This window comes from Akebia trifoliata, chromosome 15, assembly GCF_017979445.1.
Source record: "Akebia trifoliata isolate Shusen 1 chromosome 15, ASM1797944v1, whole genome shotgun sequence".
NCBI lineage: Eukaryota > Viridiplantae > Streptophyta > Magnoliopsida > Ranunculales > Lardizabalaceae > Akebia > Akebia trifoliata.
This window is the reverse complement of record NC_141389.1, coordinates 819,555-843,754: the sequence shown is the minus strand read 5'-3', so window position 1 is coordinate 843,754 and position 24,200 is coordinate 819,555. Positions and strand designations below refer to the sequence as shown.

At 33.6% G+C, this 24,200-nt stretch overlaps 1 protein-coding gene across 1 annotated transcript; it reads right to left on the bottom strand.

Moving 5' to 3' along the window:
- Positions 1–664: 664 nt before the first annotated feature.
- Positions 665–17,577, bottom strand: LOC147383762 (putative peptide/nitrate transporter At3g43790). The gene is made up of 17 exons (XM_086425025.1): positions 17,338–17,577; positions 12,333–12,373; positions 11,040–11,100; positions 10,730–10,832; positions 10,545–10,647; positions 9,470–9,523; positions 9,281–9,343; positions 8,268–8,317; positions 7,837–7,912; positions 6,726–6,938; positions 5,579–5,666; positions 4,538–4,623; positions 4,322–4,432; positions 4,033–4,077; positions 3,821–3,909; positions 2,267–2,310; positions 665–989 (listed from the first exon to the last, which is right to left on the bottom strand). Exons 1-17 carry the CDS (start codon positions 17,483–17,485, stop codon positions 889–891), a joined length of 1,476 nt encoding a protein of 491 aa, XP_086281151.1. The 5' UTR covers positions 17,486–17,577; the 3' UTR covers positions 665–888.
- Positions 17,578–24,200: the final 6,623 nt, after the last annotated feature.

Below are 24,200 nucleotides of genomic sequence, written 5' to 3'. Positions count from 1 at the left end.
GCTATGACTTTGGATGTTGGAAGTGTTTTTAAGTGATTGTTTGGGGAAACATCTTTGCTTACCATCAATTACAAAACATGATTCACATTTTAAGGATATTGTTCTATTGTTAACTACTTTCTAGAGCCATATCTTATGTCAAAGCGTGTCTCCAAATTCGGTTTAGAGCCTTATGTTCGAGGTTTTCGACTTCGAACAAATCCAACCAAAACCAATGTAATAATTTGTAATCCTGGAATCTGATTTTCATTTAAAGGGTTAGCCTAATTTTTGTCCCAATACGTACAATCACTTCAAATCCCAACTTTTATTATAATTTAAACGATGGGAAATGTTGAGAACCAATGTATCAATGAAACACATCATTGTATGATCGGATAATACCAACCATTCGATTTTAACGAATGCAATCGTATTTTTGTCGTATGCAGAGGTCCTTAAAAGACCCGCTTTTCGACCGAATTTGAATAGTTCTCGAGATTGAACCAAGTCACTCTAAAATATGTTTGTGCATTTTTGCTATTCTTGACCAGGAGTGCACCATATGGATGACTCTGTACCTAGACACTCCTTAAGTATACTTGGGAAAATAATCTATAACTAGTATGCCATGCCATCTACTTCCTTCAAAATTTTAATTTTCTCCTTGGCCTCAAATCACATATCAGTGAAAATTTTTGTTGGCATGAAATGCCTTAAACGATGTTTTATAAAGATCGCTACTCAATATTACAACAAACAAGTAATCACATAACATGATTTTGATAGAAATTCACAAGAGAAAGCATAGTACATATAATAAATAAGTCTGAGAAACATAAGGTCTTTTCTTTCTTTAAAATGTAATTCGAAAAAGGAAATCAATTGGATGATCATGGAGGCCATCATCTAATTCTGATTCACTAGAGGTTGTGGCAAAAAGGGTTTGAAGGTCAAGAGTACTCCGATCAATAGGATTAGATTTAACACGAAGAAAACCATCTGATTACCTGCATTTAGATTAGCGAATTGGAATCAATATCTGATTATGAAAAACGAAAGTCTATATAGATAATCTTTGCAACAATATATAGATATAGTCGTTCTAAAGTTATATTAACAAGTGACAACTGTCTTATCACAAGTGCAAAATTAATGGAAAGATAAGTCAAATGTTCATAATTTTACTTCATTAAGTCCCGACATCAAAAGACACCCACATTTCTTTTCCACAAAATTTTCCCGATGAACAATGTATTTCAACCAAAAAGTTAAAATCTCAATATAAACCCACTATTTCCCCAAAGTAATGTAATTGTTTTCTTCATAAATTGATTCCCGCGTGCATTTAAGTTAAAAAAAATATAATAATCATTTATATTCGAATAACATGCACTTAATAGTTAATGGTCTAAACGTAGTACACAATATGTTGAATGAAGTGATTCTACAAATGTGGGACTCCTACAACTACAAGGAAACTAAGGAACAACACAATCAAAGCCTAATGATCAATAAAAGTTTTCTCGAGAAAAGTTTTCCACTTCTGCCCAAAATCAATTCTTAACTTTCTCATTAGGTGCTAAAACTTGCATGAGAAATAAGTTGGTACATTTCACTGGTAGATGTGTATAATGGAATTGATTTTGAGTTACAATCTTGTCCAAGAGTTCACTTATTAAATGGTTTGGATCAATGCTTTCAAAGTCATTAGAGGATTAGATGAGGCACTCAAAAAAGATCCCAAGGCTTTAATAAAATGCTCTTCTTTTCATCGAGATATGAGTCAAAAACCATCTATGGTTCCTACACACTTTCACGTCAGAATGTGCGATATGAGGTACAATCTTGAGGTCAATCCTGCACGACTAATTTAAAAAAGATGCCTTGATGAGGTTGACACCTCAAGGCTTTGGTTAGTAAAGGACCTTACTTCACACTTTTGAGTTTAAAAACACTATTTGGATTGATGAGCTAGTGAAACTAGTATGGTTTGGGGAATATATCTCAAGCCGTCAGAGCGTAAAACGTTACAAAATTTTTAGGAGTTTCTAATAAACCTTGAGGTGGCAGATAAGGCCCCATTTTTATTTTTTATTGAAGGTTTTTCTATTTATGTATTTAAAAAGATATAACCAGCTTATACTAAGCAGGAACTAATTACAATACCATCAACAATCACAAAAAAAAATCCTACAATGTCCAAAATAATGCACATAAGCATATCCAAAGAGTAAAATCTGACACTTTACGATGGGTTTTGGTAAGATTGAACGAGACTCCATACCTGGGAGGAAGGAAGCAACTTGACGCTTTTGTGACCATGAGAAACTGCAAAATTAATAAGTAGAACAACTTAAAAAAAGTAGGAATTGCAAGAGCACAATGCAGCTAAATATACTATATACAACCACAAACCCATTAAGAAAAACAGAACAAGTATTTGCGTGCACTCAGTGGTTTGTGTTTGTGTGTCATACTTTTGTTAAACCCACAAGTAACATGCAACAACTCGGGTTTAGATCCATAGCTTAGCTGGTTTGACACATTGCAAAGCAACTCTGAGGTAGTGGGTTCAAGTCCAACTTACCCATAAAAAAAAAACATTTAATAACTCATAAATTAGTAAGAAGATATGTTACATGGCACATTATTCTAAAAGAGTGGAGTACCTGCATCAAATCTCAATACTCCATGGATTCTGTGGCAGCATTTTGTTAACCAACCAACTACTCTAAAAGAGAGATGTTTTGGAGATGTGGAAAACTATGAATATAAGAGGGTCACGGGGATTAACTTGGGTATGAAAAACCCGAGAGTGGAGGAAAATATACACTCAACACTCCCCTCACTTATAAGGTTGGAAAGAATCGAACCCATGACCTATACGAACCTAGCACTTTGATACCATGTTAACCAATCAACTACTTCAAAAGACCGATCTATTAGAGAGGGGAAGAGAACTATGACTATAAGTGTCTCACGAGGATTAATTTGTGCATGACACACCCGAGAGTGGAGGAAAATATACACTCAACACTCCCCCTCGCTCGTAAGGGTGGAAAGAATTGAACCTGCGACCTATATGAACCTAGCACTCTCATATCATGTTAACCTACCAACTACTCCAAAAGACCTATCTTTCGGAGATGGGGAGAACTATGAATATAAGAGGCTCACAGGGATTAATTGGGGTATGACCCACCTGAGAGTGGAGGAAACTATACACTCAACACTCCCCCTCACCCATAAGGGTGGAAAGAACCGAGCCCACGACCTATGCGAACCTAGCGTTCTGATACCATGTTAACCAACCAACTACTCCAAAAGACCCATTTTTTGGAGAGGGGGAGAACTATGTATATAAGAGGCTCATAAGGATTAACTAGGGTATGACACCTGAGAGTGGAGGAAACTATACACTCAACACTCCTCCTCACCCATAATGGTGGAAAGAATCGAACCCACGACCTATATGAACCTAACACTCTGATACCGTGTTAACCAACCAACTACTCCAAAAGACCAATCTTTTGGAGATGAGGAGAACTATGAATATAAGAGGGTCACCAGGCTTAGTTGGGGTATGACATGCCTAAGAGTGGTGGAAAATATACACTTAACATATTCCACATTTCTTTTCTTTCCTTGCATTGATTAGCATTTAACATGGGTATTAAGTTATACCTTTGCCAACCGATTTTTCTTCATAAAAAAACTTAGGTGCAATCCAAAGGTCAAAAATAATAAGAGTCTCACTGTGAGCACATACTGTGTTGTTTTCTCTCTCAAGAACATAATCACGCTGTATAAGAAATAAACAATTTCATTAGATACTTACAGAGCACCTGCCGCGGCAGGACCAATGGCTTTGAAAACGGACATAGCAGTCATAGATATGCCATTTGCAGCTCCTCTTAGGTGTTGGGGCTGCATTGCAGTTTCAAGTCAAAGATATGTTCAATGATTATGAGTTGTGGTGGCAAATTGAGGTGGAAAAGAATTGAAGAGTGCAGGAATTTTTATTTTGAGTTGGTAAGGGTGGTAACTTACAACAGCATTGTTCATCATAAGGAATAATCCAGTGAGAATGGACACCTAATTTCCATCAAAGAATCTTTATAAGATGAAGTATCTCAAGAAAAAAATAAATTTGGATATGGTCTAAAGAAAGGATGAACATGTTAAATACATTGATGCAAGTATATATGTGTGTGTGTGTTTGTGTGTACAAGAATATGGATACCATGTTGGACGAGACAACATCAATTTTTCATCTCTTCTTATAGAAGTATATTGGAAATTAAAAAAAAAATAAAGTTGGAAATTGAGATGTGCTTACAGAGAGAATATTCTTCAACAAGGAAGCACAATTGATTATTATAAATTGAAGATTGAAGCCTGATAGCATAGCTATAAATGGGTAGCTTGCTAAGAGTGGTATTGATATAAGCTGCATAATGTAAGCATCAATAAAATATTAGTGTCTAAAGAGCGTCAATAAAATGCAAAGATACTAACTTCAAAGAACGATGAAAAAAAGGTGTTGAAAGTATACCGCTGCAAGGCGACAAACAACGATGGCCCCAAAGATCTTCTCAACCGGCGGATATAGCAAAAGTTGAAATAGTAGAAGACCAAGTCCTAATAATGCCACAAGTTTTCAGTAAAATAGAGTTAAAAATGTTTAAGTCTTCACATGGCCTCATTTATACATTTTTATTGGTTCTAGATAATATGAAAAATACAGGACTTTAGAAGATAACTAACGTATGATGGGGGTAAAGAACTGTTTCCTTAAAAGTATTTATGTGATCTCTAATAACAACATTAGTTTCCTATTGTGCATATGTGGTATACTTAGTAAATGGAATATGAATTTATCTTGAATACTTGGTTTGAAAATTTGCCTAATCATATTACAACAATGTAAAAGTTTGCAAATTACTGGAAAGATTTAGGATGTTTAAATCTCATTTTGGGATCATTGGAGGTAGATAAAAAAAAAACCATGCACTGCCACACTTACTTTAGAATGATGAAGAACAATTTTATTCACATAAATATGCCAAAATAATGGGCTTCAACCCATGGCTCAATTGATTTTAAAAATTGCAAAGCAACTTTGAGGTCGGGGGTTCAAGTCCAGTTTACCCATTCACTTTCCAATAATAATCCTATCCATTTTGTCTTTTAGTGAGAAAGACAATGGCATGTTGGTCTTTTACATAATAAATATTTGTTTACATAATTAATGCTAAGGGCATTTTAGTCTTTGGATTTAAATGTTTTATTTGTAGTAAATTCTTTGGCAATCAATAAAAGACAAAAATTTATTATGTAAACAAGCATTATTATATAAAAGACCACTATATCTTTATCTTTTTCACTAAATGACAAAATGGGCAGAGAGTATTATTGAAAAGTGAATGTGATGGAGAATGCAAAGATCCCCATGAGGTCTTTGACGTTAGCATTCCCTTATATATATGGCAAGATAATTGTATTTTTCATATAATAATTTGTGCTTTTACTTAAGATATACAAGCACCAAGAATATGCTTTTTGATGTTATTAACATGCATGGGTATTTATGCACCTGAGATTGCAAGAACTTCCCCAACATCTTGAGATGTAAAGCTCAATCCACCATACTTTTTAGCACTAACAGCCCACAACGAGAATACCTGTAAAGATATAAAAGATTGTAAGAGGAGTATTTTATAGTATTATTGATGTAGAGATTAAAACTTGGAATTCGATTGTGTGGATTTGAAGTATGTAGAGTTCTACTTTAATATTCTTTATTTTTCCAATTATAATCATTTATATATGCTATATTATTTATTTAAAATTTCTACGCATGTGAAGCCTATGCCTTATGGTCTGAAAATGTTGGTCCATACTTGTTAAAGCCCATGGGCTTAACTCATCCTTGAAAATTGTCTTGCAAGGAGAGGGTTACCCCACTTTATACATTGCACATCCTAGGAGTATCCAAGCGATGTGGGACTATGTTAACACTCCCCCTCAATGCCAAGGTTGGAAACACTCAACTTTTCCCCTCCACGCAGGGCTGGAGGTACTAACCCGACCCAACCCTAAGGCACACCTGCTCTAATGCCTAACTCATCCTTGCAAACTGGCTTGCAAGGAGAGGGTTGGCCCCGCTTTATACATTGCACATCCCAGGAGTATCCAAGTGATGTGGGACTATGCTAACACATACTACATAAAATTTTCAGGAAATAAATTGGTTAAGCCTGAAATGAAAGATTTATCTTTTGGATTTGTCACCATGTCCTCGTGCATCTTTTAAGCCGCATTAATTTATTCATGTACGTAACCAAAGGGGATATTTGGAATGGAGTCATGATAATCTAATACCCCCCCTCTCATCCGCCCCCATCACAAAATCATAGATCATTTGCCTTGGGATACACAAGAAAAGATTTATGGTTCTGCATGACCTGAGACAAATGACCTACGGTTCTTTGATGGGGGACGTATGTCCAAGGGGGGCGCCCGAAAATCATTATTCTTTGGAATATTATATGTTTTATGATATTCAGCCACAATAATGCAAGCTTGTCCAAACAAAAAACAAGGATACATAATAGTGTACTAAAACAGGTAAACCATGTAGCAATTATTATATCTTGAATTAGAGGTAATATACTTCACATTTAGAATTTAAATCCTTCAATCCAAATTCCAAATACCAAAGTTCTAAAGAGAAATGTTACCTCTGAATAGGCTATCTCATGAAGTGAGATAACACAATATAAAATGATAGTTGACATTAAAAACCGATTCTTAAAGAGACTTCGCTTAGAAGATGACACACTTTCTTGTCCTTCTATATCATTTTTCTCATTAGTTCCACACGAAGAATCTTCCAATGCATCCGATGAGTTGCAACTTTCGTTTTTATTTTTATTATGCATGTGCAATGTTTCCTACAACAATAATCCAAAAAGTGTGAGATAACAAATGAAATCAAATGATCAACTTCGACGTTATTAATAATCGTTTTAATACTAGTCAAGTCAATGATATAATGCTATACATTTATATCTACGTCGCATACATAAATAAATTATTTAGTTATTGAGAATTGTATATTTCATTTGAAAAAAATAGCAAGAAACTTGACACGTTTGGGGGTCCAACTCAAAACCAATTAGCAATGAGTGGAGAGGCCTAGGAGCTTATAGGGAGAGATACTAGGCAATGAGTGTCTGATGTGAGACTAAACTCAACATGCCCCCACACGTGTGAGCCGGACTGGGCCAAAGCACGTGGAGATATGAACTAGGTGACGTAGAGGAGAGAAAGTCCCGCTCTAATACCATGATAAGTTTGGGGGTTCAACTCAAAACCAACTGGCCATGAGTGGAGAGGTCCAGGAGCTTATAAGGAGAGAGACAAGGCAATGAATGTCTGATGTGGGACTAAACTCAACAAAACTTTGGAAGATAGCATGGAATTATAACCCCCCAAAAAATGAAGAAATTAAAAAAAGATACGAAACTTGAAAATAATATGAAAAAAAAGAAAAGAAAAAAGACATAATATTAATAAAGAAAGCAATACTCAACAAGAAAGAGAAGCAACGGGTTGTGGTTAATTGGCCTAGACCAAGTGAAAACTTGTGAGAATTCCCCTTGAGGAATGAAGAGAAACAAAGGATTGACTACCTTATGAGTTTATTACCAATTTAATTCATGAATTAACTCAATCATCATTCTAAGAAACATAAAAGCATTAGGACCATTTCCCAATCCTCATGATCATATTTAACATACCATCGAACATAAACACATTAAAATTATTTAGACCTTTAAGCAAACTTACTGGAAGCCAACAACAAGCGATGGTTACACCCAATGAAAATAGCGACATGAGAAGGCAGGGTAACGAATATGGATACCTACAACAAAATATGCATATTATGTTAACATTATGAAATTTTCAGCACGAGTTGTGTCACATCACGATCTCCAAGATTCGTTACCCGATCCATGATCCGACCCAACTCGGAGTGTGAGATTATTAATGTAGATGAATTAAAATGTTATTTATTTTCATAATTTAGAATGGTCACGATGTACCCAACAAAATGAAAGTTTTCGATTTGATAGAATTACTATAAATTTTCCTCACACCCCGTGTTCTGGATTGCGGATCTTAGAATTTGAGGCATGACAAGTTGAGTAATACCATGGAAGGATGAAGTGGTGCAAAAGAAAATAACTAAAAGAAAGCCAAAATTTTGCAATACATACCTCCCAAATAGAGAATCTTGAGAAAATATATTGGGATATTTCTCTGCAGGCTGAAACACAGTTGCACATCACAAATTAAATTCATGTATTATATGACTTATGAGAAACAACTTTCATGAAAATCAATTCATATTGTAGTATAATGGTCTTGAACAAGTCATGAATCATTTAAAATTCATATTTAGTATATCAACCATGAATCATAGATATCATTGTGTAATAATCCCGTGATTCTGCTGAGGCACTTACGTTGAGTTTTGTCCCACCTCGGACACTCATTGCCTTGTTTCTCTCCTTATCTTCGGCCTCTTCACTCATCGCCAATTGGTTTTGAGTTGGACCCCTAAACTTATCATGGTATTAGAGCGGGCCTTTCTCTCCTCTACGTCACCTAGTTCATATCTCCACGTGCTTTGGCTCAGTCTGGCCCACACGTGCAGGGGTGTGTTGAGTTTAGTTCACATCGGAGACTCATTGCCTTGTCCCTCTCCTTAGAAGCTCTTGGGCCTCTCCACTCATTGCCAATCGGTTTTGAGTTGGACCCCCAAACTTATCATGGTATCAGAGTGGGCCTCTCTCGTCACCCAAATCATATCTCCACACACGTGGGGGCGTGTTGAGTTTAATCCACATCAGACACTCATTGCCTTATCTCTCTCCGTAAAAGCTCTTGGGCCTCTCCACTCATTGCCAATTGGTTTTGAGTTGGATCCCCAAATTTATCATGGTATCAGAGCAAACCTTTCTCTCCCCGTCAACCAATTCATATCTCCATACACATGCGAGGGCGTGTTGAGTTTAGTCCACATCAGACACTCATTGCTTTGTTTCTCTCCGTAAAAGCTCTTGGGCCTCTCCACTCATTGCCAATTGGTTTTGAGTTGGACCTCCAAATTTATCAACTTATGATTCACACCTCTAAGTGTTGGTCTAGACACATATAAGAAAACAGTCTAATAGCTTGGATGATTATCTACAATTGGGTTTTAGTTACAAAAAAAATCGATCCATACCTGTGCAAAGAAACCTCCAATAGCTGGACCAATAACTAGTCCTACTCCTCTTGATGTACCGGACTGAAATGAAATGTGAACTTAATATTATTTATTCCAAATGTTTCATCGTAAAAAATAGTACTATTTTTAATAGTGCCACATAAGATAATTTTTTTTTATAAATGTCGAAAAAGAAAAGGTTCTTACGACTGATTGTGCTATAGCACGATGTTCTTCTCGGCAAACTTCTGAAGCATATGCCTGCATTACACTTAAGTGAGCAAGTTGTAGCCTATCTAAACCAATAGACAATAAAAGAAAAAAAATTTTTTTTTTTTTAAAATTCTTTTTAAAGCATTCCAAACAATGAAATGTACATGAATAACTTGATATTTACATTATTACTCATACACGCTAAAATGACATCGACCCTTACACCTCATAACATGTTAAGGATGTTAACCAACAAACTAGTTCAAAAGACCGATCTTTTGGAGAGGGGGAGAACTATGAATATAAGAGGGTCACGTGGCTTAACTTAGATACACCTGATAGTAGAGGAAAAAATATACTCTCAACACTCCCCCTTACCCATAAGGGTGGAAAGAATCGAACTCGTGACCTAAACAAACCTAGCACTCTATCACCATGTTAACCAACCAACTACTCCAAAAGACCAATCTGTTGGAAAGGGGGAGAAATATGAATATAACAGGCGTAACTGGGGTATGACACACCCGAGAGTGGAGGAAAATATATACTCACCACTCCCCCCACTCGTAAGGGTGGAAAGAACTGAACCCATGACCTATACAAACCTAGCGCTCTAATACCATGTCAACCAACAACTACTCCAAAAGATGATCTGTTAGAGAGGGGGAGAACCATGAATATAAGAAGGCCATGGGGCTTAACATAAGTATGACACACGGAAGAGTAGAGGAAAAAAAAATACTCTCAACACTACTCCTTACCCATAAGGGTGGAAAGAATCGAACTCGTGACCTATACGAACCGAGCGCTCTGACACCATGTTAACCAACCGACTACTCCAAAAGATCGATCTGTGGAAAGGAGGAGAAATATGAAGGGCTTAATCGGGGTATGAAAAACCTGAGAATTGAGGAAAATATACACTCAACAAAGGTATCTATAGGGAAAGAATTAAATCGACCAATTGCAATAGTTCGAAACCATCTGGATGGAAATCCAACTTAGTATCACTTTGAAATTGACAAAGTATTTTAGATTAATTTTATTATTTGACATAAGGAAAGCGTACCCTTATCGGGCCTAATACACCATTGAAACATCCAAGAAGAAATCTCATAGAAACCGCCATCCAAAAGTTTGTACTAAATCCGAAAAGAGTGTTGAATACAACCCTGAGATAGATATCATTTGGTCAATATAAACCCAATCAAACTTCATTTAGAAAGATAAAATGATATTTCTAATACTACTTACACTGACATACTCCCAAGTAATATAACAGGTTTTCGACCAAATCGATCGGCTATCGTTCCCCAAAAGATGGAAGTTAGAGCTCTTCCAACCATAAATGAAGACCCTTCAAGAAATAAAGTGAAGTTACACAACATGAAAAAAGCCCATATTTGACAGGCCAAGGCCTTTGAAATTCGATTACTAAAATTCATCGACCTTGGCCCGTTGAATTTTCCAATTTTCATGTGGTGTTACTTGAATTGTATGTAAAAGAGTAAAATGAAATCGTCAAAATAAATACACAACATTTGTAAAGCATTATATATCTCACCAACGAATCCCACGTAGAAAGCAATATCTTCCTCTATTTTTGCAATATGGAAGTCCCTGACCTGAATTTTGAAATAAATAGGTCTTTAATGTTGAAAGACTTTAAATATATGATAATGTGCTTCAATTCTAGTAAAGTTTGGAAATTTTTATTCAAAAATTTTGTACCACAATCTTGATCTCACAACATATTTTTTTAGAACTAGTAACCCCTCAATGATTCTAATCAATATAGCTTTCACACTAGTTCCTAGCTTCCATTAGAAAATATATCTCATTATGATGTTGTTGGCAAGTGTAACACATCTAAGACACATAGTTCAATATGAACTTTTCATCATTAAGGCCCCGTTTGGAAGCTTAGAATTTTTTGTTTTTCACAGAAAAATAAAATTTTCCTCTTATGAATATTCCAAAACCATAAAAATTTATTTTTTAAGGAAATACTTAAGCAAATAAAATTCAACGAAATTTTTTCTAAGCTTCCATGCAAGACCTAAGATTTTTTTAATTTTTTTACTAACCGATGAAACATAAATAACAGAACCCTCAACAAATTTCTTATTACTTTTTAATTTGCTCAATGAATCTGTTGATTCGGAATCATGTGATTAGTAGATGTCAAAGATGATAAATCAATCTCCTTTTTTTTTTCCCTACGTTTGTCACTCTATCTTTGTTAGTGTGCTAAATAAAAATATTTATATTTTCTCTAGTTATTTTAGGGGTGCAATTTGGTTCGATTTGAGGTCAAATTGGAACCGAACCAACATGGGTCGTTCCACTAAATAAGAATCAGAACCAAACCACCCCAAACCGAACTAAAGTAGGTTTGGTTTGGTTCGGTTCTATGGGTTTCCAATATTCTATAAATTGCAAGTAATATTTTTTAATGAAAAAATAAACATATAATAAGCATAAAAATTCATATAATAAACCACTAATCTATTAATAAAAAACCATTAGTTAATCCATAAAAGAGCACTAATCTATGTCCTAACCCCTAAAATAATTCATAATAATTATTATATACACATATATTTATTTATTGCATAGGGCGTCAGTTCTCGGTTCTATACAAGCTTGATCCGAGTACTAAATCAAATTGACCGGTTCTCCATTTTTGTAACCTGGAACCGAACCACAACTTGTTCCAAACTGAACCTAACCACCCTAAAGCTATCGGTTTGGTTCGGTTCTCGGTTTGAACTGGACCAAGTTGCACCCCTAGTTATTTTAAGAATATAGTGGGAATAATAAACTATATGTGAAACTCTTGTGACAGAATACATACCATGAAGTATATAAATGGGAAGAGTGATGATATTGGCAAAACTGAAAAACAAAACCACAAAACCAAAAAGAAATTAGATCACAATTATATGGGAAAACCACATGTTAATAAGCAAATTTATTGATTACTAGAGCTAAGCATATGGAAAAGAGTCATGGTAATCTGACGCCCCCCTCTGACATACACCCCCCATCACAAAACTGTAGATCATTTGCCTTGGGATACACAAGAAAAGATTTATGGTTATGCGTATCCCGATGCAAATGTTCTACGGTTCTGTGATGTGAGGGTAGGGGGGCATTTGTTAGAGGGGGCCGTAAGAAAATCATTATTCTTATAAGACATGTTCATTGACATGACACATCACAGCTAATGTTACCTTTCAACTTCCAAGAGCTTAGTTGTCAAACAAAAGGATACTATTTAAAAATACTAAAAAAAAATTAGTCTTGGGACCCAAAACGGTGTTCCGTTCCGATAAAATTGGATAGGTGTCTATGTGGCATGCTTTAATTGGAGTTTAAAACATCTCGGGTTCCTAATCAAGCCATTCATGCAGCCTAATATGTTTATTTTCTAATCAAATTATGCCACATAACACCGATCCTTTCTATAGGAATGGGACACCGTATGGGATCTCGACTCAAAAAATATTCTTCCACAAGAAAATCAACTCTAACATAACAAAATCTATCTCCCATATGGATTAAGAACATATAAAGCGAAACAGTGACATGATTCGACGAAATAATGAATCGGTTGCTACTTATAATATTAAAGAATCTCATGAAACTTGAAGTAGCTCGATTGGACGTAATTTCTCTTTGATTAATGCTGGAGTACTGACCTCAGTGGGGGGCACACGAGGGATATCTCGACATGGTGGTGCGCGCATGCCCATAGATGTGTTTTCTTCAAGATATGAGTAAAATGCATCTATGGACATGCGCGTGCCATCATATCAAGGTGTCCCCCGTTGAGGTCACTCTAGCACAACTCTTTCTCTTTTACGTATAATTTTGAATGTCAACATATTATGATAAATATGTACTTTGATTGAGGGAAAGAAATAGTGACTAATACCCACCTACATTCTTCTATTAAGTGCACTTAAATTTAGGGCTGCAACTTGGTCCTGTTCAAACCGAGAACCGAACCAAACTGATAGCTTTGGGGTTGTTTTGGTTTGATTTGGAACAAGTTGCGGTTCGGTTATGGGTTATGAAAATGGAGAACCGATCAATTTGATTCGATTCTCGGATCAAGCTTATGCAATAAATAAATATATATATGTATATAACAATTATTATGAATTATTTTAAGAGTTAGAACGTAGATTAATGATCTTTTATGGATAAACTAATGACTTTCTATGGAAAGATTAGTGATTTATTGAATGAAATTTTATTTTTATTATATGTTTGTTTTTTCATTAAAAAATATTACTTACAATTTATAGAATATTGGTAACCTATAGAACCAAACCGATTTTAGTTTTGTTTGGGTTGGTTTGATTCTGGTTCATATTTAGCGGAACCAACCTATGTCGGTTCAGTTCCAATTTGACCTCAAATCGAACCAAATCAAACCAAGTTGCACTCCTACTTAAATTAGTCCTCCTTTATAATTATAAGATGAGTTGTGATAAGCTCAAGCCCCCCTCTGACATATGCCTCCATCACAAAACCGTAGATCATTTGCCTCGGGATACACAAGAAAAGATTATTGAAAATTAAAACAATCAAATGTGTCTACAAGAGAGTACAAATGGTTGTTCCTTAAGGAAAATTAAAAAGTGATTTTACATAATTCAATTGTAAAAGAACTCATAGTTGTCGTCATTCTCCTAATTATAGAAATTAGTTCCCCTGCTAAGGTCCATCGAAGAAAAAAAATTTGACAATGAAAAATTTGACGCCTTTGTCCGTCAAATATAGGCTTTTTTCATGTTGATAGTGATTTCTTGGTCTAACCAAGAAACACAATGTTAGTGATTTTTTTGCCTTGGAGGGTAATTAAGCTGGACATGAACCCACACCTCAAAGTTGCATTGAAATACTTCAATCAACTAAGCTATAGATCCAAGCCCTTAATGATTCATATATATATACCCATCTTCCCAAAATTACCTTGTGTGGTAGGGAAGTAAGAATTCGGTTAGTAGTCAGTTTGTGAAAAATGTTTCTATTGAAAGTGAGTAAACCTGACTAAAATATGAAAAAGATGAAATTGAATCCAATTCAAACAAGTAATCATTCATGTTGTAAATAATTTTATAACACATTTGAAGAACTTACTTAGCAAAAGAGCCAAAGAGACACTAATAAGCACTAAACCAACTATCACAAGTCACAACCTCTAAAATCAAAAGAAAGGCATCAAAACTAAGCTAACTTCATTACATAAAGCTACTAATAACTTAATGAAAATTTAGTATAAAAATGGTTAGAACTTACAACAACTAAACTTATATTTATATATATATGGTTCAGGATCAAGGGACACATGAAAAAACATATGTAAAAACAATGTAACATTAATAAATTTTCAAAATATGGGTTAGAAGTTTCGAATTGAGCTGATTTTTTGTGAGGATGATCTCTATGATGGGAAGATCATCCGAAAAAAAAAACAGTCCAATCTGAAACTTCTAACCCCATTAAAAGTGATTTAGAATGTGGACCGTTGTTTTTTTGTCAATTTTTGTCAATAATTTGTAAATCACTTTTGATGGATTTAGAAGTTTCAGATTGAGCTCATTTTTTGTGAGGATGATCTTCTCATCATAGTGACCATCCTCGGAAAAAATCAGCTCAATCCAAAACCTCTAACCCATATTTTGAAAAACCATTGTTTTTACATATGACCCTTGAGCTGCCCCTTATATATATAGGGGGGTGTTCGGCTGACAATCTAAGGATGACAAAATGCTTACAAAAGTTTTGTCCTATGTGACTTAAAAGTTTCGGATTGGGATGATTTTTTGTGATGATGATCTCTATGATGAGGAGATCATCCTCACCAAAAATCAGCTGAATTTGAAACTTCAAAATCCATCAAAAGAGGTTTACAAATTTTCGGAAAAAAATCGACGGTATACAATTCTAAACCACTTTTGATGGACTTAGAAGTTTCAGATTGGGCTGATTTTAGGTGAGGATTATCTTCTCACCATAGAGATCATCCTCACAAAAAATCAGCTCAATCAAAAATTTCTAAGCCACAGAGGACAAACATTTTGGCAGCGTTTTGTCATCCTAAGATTGTCAGCCGAACACCACCCATATATAGGGAAGCGTTCGGAGGCCCTAAATAGAGCCAAACATTGTGCCAATGGAGAGATCATCCTCACCAAAAATCAGTTCATTCCGAAACTTCTAACCCAAGTTTACAAGTTGAAGAATCGTGGACCATCCGAATTTTGTAAATCACTTTTGATGGGGTTAGAAGTTTCGGAATGGGCTGATTTTTGGTGATGATGATCTCTAGCTCATTTATTGAAAACATGTTTAGCACAATGTTTGGCTTTCTTTAGGGCATCCCAACACCACCATATATAAATAATCATGCATTGTTGTTAATAATTTTATAACACATTTGAAGAACTTGGTTATCAAAAGAGCCAAAGAGACACTAATAAGCAATAAGTCAACTATCACAATCTCAAAAACCAAAAGGAGGGTAGTAAAGCTAAGGTAAGTCCATTACATAAAACTGTTAATAACTTAGTGAAAATTTAGTAAAAAAATGGTTAGAACTTAAAACAACCAAGTTCATAAAAAAATAAAATAAAAATAAATAAAAACTTAAAACCACATGAAAATAAATCAAAGAGCTGGTGCAAGTAATTAAGTAAACAATGTTAAAGGTAGCAAAGCTAAGCCAAGTCCATCACATAAAGCTGCTAAAACCATAGTGAAAATTTAGTATTAAAATGGTTACAACTTGGAACAAAAAATTTATCAAAAAATGAAAGAAAAAAAAAAAGAGAGCTTAGAACCTCCAAAAAATCGAGGGTGAATTTCCATTTCGTGAGCTGAAAATGAGTTATTTACGATTCCGGCTAACTGTTCATTTTAATTACCAAAACGTGAATGATCACATTTTCGTTAAAAAAAAAAAATCAGAATGGTAATGAATTCGGCATTTTTAAAGTGCCTATTTCCAATTAGTCACTTTAAACCTGTGAAATAGTCACTTTAAAAACCTCCAAATTCGTTATCTTTCACGTTTTGATAATTAAAAGAACAGTGAGCCAGAATCGTAAATTTGTCAAAAGTTCATCACTTTTTCGTAAATATCCCAAAAATCAAAGAGCTGGTGCAAGTAAACAACGTGAAAGAGGTAGCAAATCTAACCTAGGTCCATCACATAAAACTGCTAATACCTTTGTGAAAATTTAGTATAAAAATGGTTAGAACTTAGAACAACAAAATTTATCAAAAAATGAAAAAAAAAAAAAAAAAGTGCTTAGAACCACCAAAAAATCAAAGAGCTGGTGCAAGTAAACAATGTGAAAGGTAGCAAAGCTAAGCTAAATCCATCACATAAAACTGCTAATACCTTTGTGAAAATTTAGTATAAAAATGGTTAGAACTAAAAAACAAAAAAATTTATCCAAAAATAAAAAAAATAAAAAAAAAAAGTGCTAGAACCACCAAAAAATCAAAGAGCTGGTGCAAGTAAACAATGTGAAAGGTAGCAAAGCTAAGCTAAATCCATCACATAAAACTGCTAATACCTTTGTGAAAATTTAGTATAAAAATGGTTAGAACTTAGGACAACAAAACTTACAACCACCACAAAATCAAAGAGCTGGAACAAGTAAACAATGGGAAAGGTAGCTAAGCAAAGTCCATCACATAAAGCTGCTAATACCTTAGTGAAAATTTAGCATAAAAATGGTTAGAACTTAGAACAACAAAACTTATCAAAAAAAAAAAAAAAACATAAAAACATAAAAAAAAAAACAAAAGAAAAAACTATGTGAAGATAGATTATATACCTGTACACATTGAGACGAGCCAAATATACAAGAATTCCTTGTAGGGAATCCCTTTTCTAACCTCATTAATTTGATCAATCTTACAGCCTGGGCAATTCTCATGGTAAACCTTCTTCTTGATCAACAAAGTTGCTGTGTTCTCAGACATATTTGTTTATGCTTCTATCTATGATTCAAAAAAAAATGAAGGATCGGGTTGGTTTATATGCATGAGAGAAAGAGGAATTAATGATGGGTACTTCATAATTCAATGAGTCGTTTTCTTCATAATTTGAATTATTTTACCTCATAAAATAAAAAAAATAAAAAAAATAAAAATCTAAGGAAGAGAACGAAACTTCAAAGTACTCAAAAGTACGCATTGGTGATGAAGTACCACACCACCTGCAATTTGCACCCCAACTTTTACTTATTACACTCCAATTAAAAATAAATCACACCTAATAAAATATTAGTCTACGAAGAATTTTGAAGATTTTTTTTATGAAAAATACCTAAAATACCCTTTTAACAACTTTATAAAGTATTTGATCTAAAAATATAAGGAGTTAAATAAAATACTTGACTAGTTTATTTAGTTATTAATATTTTTATAAAAAATAAAAATAAAAATTTTATTTTTTTAAAATTAAATTCAATATAATTTTATTTGACTCATTTATGTCTACTTGCTAATTTTTGAGTCGAACCAATTTGATGAACATTCAAGTCGAATTTTAAAATTATGTATATATTTTAATAAATCTAAAATACATAGACTAAATCAATTTGATGATAATCATGCTCATCTCCATCATTATCATTAGTGTAGTCATCACCATCTATGTGATTTAAAGATTACTAATTTTGATAAGGGAAACGAGTTTTTTTTTTTTTTAATTGATCTATAAGAAATAACCATAGTTAAAGAGCATGTCATTAATTATAAAACATAGAAGTAATTCAAATATTCTCAAGTAAATATGCTTATTTAAACTTCAAAAACCATTGAAAGGGTATAGTAATTTTGCTTCAAAAATCCTTTTTACAGATCTATTTGTTGTATTTTATTTTAGAATCTTCCTTATTAAATGAGAGTATTATAAATATTTAATCATTTAAAATGTTGTAGATCCCACCCAAGATTTGTTAAATAACAAAGTTGATAAAATAAGAGAATTTTTATAATAAAAATATAATAGTTAGGTCTATCTAATAAGGAGAATGTTAACATCCAAGATCTCATGGGGACAACGGATTGGGCTTGTATTGGAGTTTTGTCCAGTCAATAGACCATGGTCTTATCCAAGGACTAGTCCTGGTACATATACATTTTATCGGTTCCGATTCTTGTCGGTTCTGGTTCCGATTTTAAAATAAGTGGAATCGGAATCGAAATCATTAAAAATCATGGGTACCCATTGGTTCCAGTTTTCAAGAATTGAATAAGAAAAATTATTTCAAAATCATTATAATAAAAAATTCCTTTTAAAAAATAACATATTATTTGTAAAGTATCAACTTAATAATTATTTGTTCAACTAAAATGATGTTTTAATGACTTTTATTTTCAAATATTAAAATGTATTTCCTTTACAAGTAATAAATTTAAAAAGAAATGACTCATCTTAAGTTAAAATATTTAGTTTATATGAAATTTGAAGAACTTTATATCGTATATGCTAATTTTAAAATATAAAATTAGCTTGAATCATGTATAATGTAAAAATAAATGACAAAATAAATCGGTTCTAGGTACCCATTGGATAGAATCTAATGGTTTTGGTTCCTATTGGTTCGGTTCCATATTAGACCCGACTCTAATCGGTTCCAATAAAAAAGGAACCAGAATCGGGGTTTTCAGTTTCCATTCCAGTTCGATTCTGGGTAAATGGGTACCCATTGACACCCCTAATACTAGGTATAGAACTCATGATCTACGGGCATTAACCGTTTATCAGTCCGAAATTGCCATTAAACCAACCTCTCGAGGTTTCAAAGAGTATATCTTAACGTGAAAAACTTTTCACTAAGATTGAAGGTGGATTAAATATTTTTTACATGATTAAATTATCTTCCTAAAAACAAGTCTATATCAATATATAATAACTAAAACAAGAAATTTATATGAAACATGTGAATATCAAGATAAAAGATTGTATCAATCATAATTAAATAAATATAACAAAATCTCCATACAATTTTGATTTAATGTTCTAATTGCAAAAATGAGTTAAATATTGAGCCTTATGGCCATTCTCCCCCTCCCTACTTATTTCTTTATTATTATTAACTTTTTTTTTTTTTTTACTTTTAATTGAATAGGTAAAAGTTGGAGTGCCAATAAAAATTATCTCATTCTATATTTATCTTCAGAGTGCTGATATTCTAACTATAAAGTCTTCAATCTGTCAATATTCGATTGACGTGGCATGAACATAGAGTCATAGATCTTTTTTCTCGGGATACACAACTGCACATCCTCTTAAAAGATGGACAGTTGTGTATCCTAAGGACAAATGTCTATGGTTTTGTGTCCGTGCCATGTCAGTCAAGTGTTTAGTCAAAAAAAAAATTTAATGTTGAGTTTAGTCTCACATCGAACACTCATTGCCTTGTCTTTCTCCTTATAAGTTTCTAGCTTCTCATTCATTATCAATTGGTGTTGAGTCAGACTCCCAAATTTATCATGATATCAAAGTGGGTCTTTCTCTACTTCATGTCATATAATTCATATCTCCACGTGTTTTGGCCCAATCTGGCCCACACATGCGGGGGTGCGTTGAGTTTAGTCCCACATCGGACACTTATTGCCTTGTCTCTCTCCTTATAAAACTTATGAGTCTCTCCACTCATTGCCAATTGATTTTGAGTTGGACCCCCAAGTTTATCATTTAATCTATCCCAAAATGCCCCCACATTTATATTTAATCTTATCATCATTAAGGTCATTTTCATATATTAGAATCCTCGATCCATATAACTGTTGTTGGGTTAGTTCCTTTCCAAAGATTACAAAAATATCTTTTCTATTATGTTTTCAAAATCCCCTCAGTCACTTTGTTATTTTAAATTACAAAAAGACTTTTATAACATCAAATCTCAATTCCACAAAGTTAATTAGTTTTCTAAAATTATATATATATATCTATATATATATATATATAATTTTAAATTATTATTTTTTATATAATATATTTAATAATAAAAGATGATTTAATATTTTTATAAGAAATTTTAATCAAGCATATATCCTAATTTTTGTAATGAATTGCAATAACGGAGTAAAAAAAAGTCCCTCGTTGACATGGCATGTGCACAAAACCATTGATCTTTTTGTTTTTTTGGGATACACAAAGAAAACATCTATGGTTCTGTACACACATCCACGTTAGCCAGTGAATTTCGTATGGCTTTTTCCGAGTCAGATTATCATTAGTCTTTGGTAATAAACTTGCATGTATCCTATCAATATATAATGTTAAATAAAGCAGGAGTAATTTGGGAATACGTCGTGATAATATGACTCCTCCATGTGGCATACTCAATCGGCTCCCTAACGTGGGTGTCCCAAAATCATACCGTACATCCCCATATACACAATTTCACAAATTTATGAGGATGTGTGCTTGTGTATCCCGAAGCATAAAGTTTGGTTTTGACACACCCCACGTCAAGGGAGTTAATTGAGTATGCCACACGTGGGGAGTTTCATATTATCACCACTCTTTGGAAAATGAAAAAATAAATAAATTTGGGAATTACGATGGTTCCACGAACTATCCTAACCCTGCAAGTATGCAAAAGCAAACAAAACGTTGGGATTTACGATATTTCGAGGAACCATCCTTGATCTAGTAAATAAGACAAAGAGAAAAATGGATCTGAGCTGCTTCTTATAACCTTTTGAAAGGAGTGGTACGGAACATTTAAGTTTCTTGTAACGTGCCTTTCATATCAAAATGCAAATATTTGTGGGGACGAGAATATAACAAACAAACGCCAATATCAATTTGCCCACAAAAAAAACCAAAATAGTTAACTTGGACGGTTTCAATTGACAAACCAAACGTACGGCCGTTATTTGTATTGGACCTACCATCATGAACTTCATTGTACCATTAATGGTTGTCTCGTACGGCGTTGGCAATCTGAACCACATGAAAGTGGATAGCAGTCATAGACGCTTTTTCAATCGCTCGTAAAAAAGTGCGATATGAGATTCCAATTGGAGGTCACTTCATTGTGATGTTAATGCTATTGATTTTGTCAAATAGCGAACAAGTACACACTTGTTATTAATAAATTTCTATGTTAAACTGATGAACCAATGGCATGAAGTGATGTGTATTGCGAAAAAACAAGTGATTGGTTGGTGGAGAGAGTTTCTAAATGGTTAAAGGTTTTCATTTTGAATTATGGTAAAGTGATCGCAAGTTGAAATCTCATATTGCACTTTTTGACATGAAAGTGAATAGGAATCATAGATGAAAAAGTATCTATGGTTACCATGCACTTTCACGTCAAGATGTGCGATATGAGATTTCAGTTTGAGGTCACATTAACATTATTCCCATTTTAAGTGATTTTCAATAGAATTATGGTAAAGTGATCTCAAGTTGAAATCTCATATTGCACTTTTTGACATGAAAGTGGATAGGAATCATAGATGAAAAAGTATCTATGGTTACCATGCACTTTCACGTCAAGATGTGCGATATGAGATTTCAGTCTGAGGTCACATTAACATTATTCCCATTTTAAGTGATTTTCAATAGAATTATGCTGGAGTGACCTCAACCTGGAGCTTCTTATCGCACTTCTTGACATGAGGTCACTTCAACATTATTCTTTTCAATACACGTGACTCATGTTGTTCGGTTAATGAGTTCTAACCTGATGGTCAAGTTGAGGGTTCTTTAACTTGATTTTCAACGTGCCCATATTACAATCCTATTACAAACCTTTACTTAAAGTACTAACATATTTATCAGAAGAGTCGTGTTGTAGTAACATCGAAATGTACGACGTGAGGTATATTTCTGACTTGAATGCATGTCAGAACCATAAATGTTTTTCATTGAGATATCGATGAAAGCTTCTATGATTCTGATACACATCGACGTCAGAAATGTATATTTTAATGTTACGTTACCATTGTCCTTATAAGAATGTTAATTAAATAAAACAGGGGTAATTTCGGAAATGTAAAAAAATGATGGGATTTACTAGTTAGGATGTTTCGAGGAACCATCCTATATATCCCTCCAAGGCAGGGGTAGTCTTTTTCTTATGTTATTTCGACGAACCATCCTTCGTACATCAAACACGAAAAAGACGAAAATGGGTCTGAACTTCTTACAAAGTTATGGGACCAAAGATCAATTTGTCAAAGAAGCAACCAATGATAAACGTTGACAGTTACAATTGACTAAACAATCGTACGGCCGTTATGTGTATTGGCCACACAATCAAATGTTTTTTAATGTAGTGCATTAGATTTTGCCACAAATTGAGGGATACCATTCCAAGTCCTTCCACCCACTACTCTTTCATCAAATTTGAAAAAAAAGACTTTGAATCAACCATTCTCTTTCAAAATTTTGGAGTAACACTCCTCTTCATCTGTTTATGATGACGACGATGATGGTGATGGTGATAATATCGAGACTCTTTTACAAATAATCGATTAAGGATAAGAGGGCATATCATTGATTTGAAAGTAGGGTTGGCAACGAATTGGTTCTGTATCTGATCGATATTATTTTGAAAAATTTTAACCATGTACTTGATCTGATCCGAACAGATGAATAAATATGCGACTCGAATCTGATTCGAACGCATGCCTTATTTTCAAATGATCAATGTTCAAAAAATTTAAAAATATATAATCGTATAAAATTAAAAAAAAAAAAATATTTTCCAACTATAAATATAGAGGGAAACATAAATTAAAAGACTAAAATATTTTATTTATATGTATTTATATGAAATTAAGAATAATAAAAAGGTATTAAAATATATTCGGATCAGATTTTTTTGGGAACTGATTGGAATAGGTTTGAATCTGATATGAAAATTCGATTTTTTATGTTTTTTTCGGAACAGATCGATTTGAACATCGGGTATATTTTGGAACATTGTTGGCCCTACTTGAAAGCAGAAGGAGAGATATCTCAAATATTCCCAACAAAGTAAGAGCCATTTCATTCGTTTAAAAAAAATTAGGGAATCACACATCATATATGTATAAAGAGGTCACCCATCTCATTTTATGTAAGAGTTTATAATCATTGAAGCATTTGTTTTTGAGAAGTAATATTGGCAACCCAACTTTTACTTATTACAACCCAATTTTTAAAATTATTTATCACACCCCAATTAAAAGTTAAAACATGCTCTTCAAACATTACAAAGGTTGCTCGAATTATAATCTCAACATTACAAAAATCCACCATTGTCAACTTATTCAATCATTAAGGGTGAAAATTTTAATTTATTTGCCAATTATGAATTTATTTTTTCATGCAAAACTGTAAATCCTTGATTTTCCCTTGAGAAATCATTGTCTACAACTGTTGATTTATTTGTCAAAGTTATTTAGGGAAAAAAATTATTTATTTTCTTCACATTGGTTTAAGGATAAAATAGTATAAAAAAATTAAGTAATTAATCAAGTCCGCGATCTTATCACCAAAACCCAAGGTTGAAGATTGAGGTTTCTGGAGATAAAAAACCAAGGGTTTTTGGTGAGAGATTGAAGACAAGGGTATGTTGATCATTTTCTACTTGTCTCTCATAAAAGACCACAGTCACATCCTAGTGAATAGTGATAGAGCAAGTATTTCTCTAAGAATCATGATAATCTGACTCCCCTGGCGTGG

Excerpts from the sequence above, each read along its gene's own strand:
- LOC147383762 (XM_086425025.1), bottom strand. The coding sequence starts at position 17,485 with ATGTCTGAGAACACAGCAACTTTGTTGATCAAGAAGAAGGTTTACCAT. Across the intron at positions 10,648-10,729 it reads TTACTTGGGAGTATGTCAGT|GGTTGTATTCAACACTCTTT; the intron begins GTAAGTAGTATT and ends TATCTATCTCAG. Across the intron at positions 9,344-9,469 it reads GTGCTATAGCACAATCAGTC|TCCGGTACATCAAGAGGAGT; the intron begins GTAAGAACCTTT and ends ATTTCATTTCAG.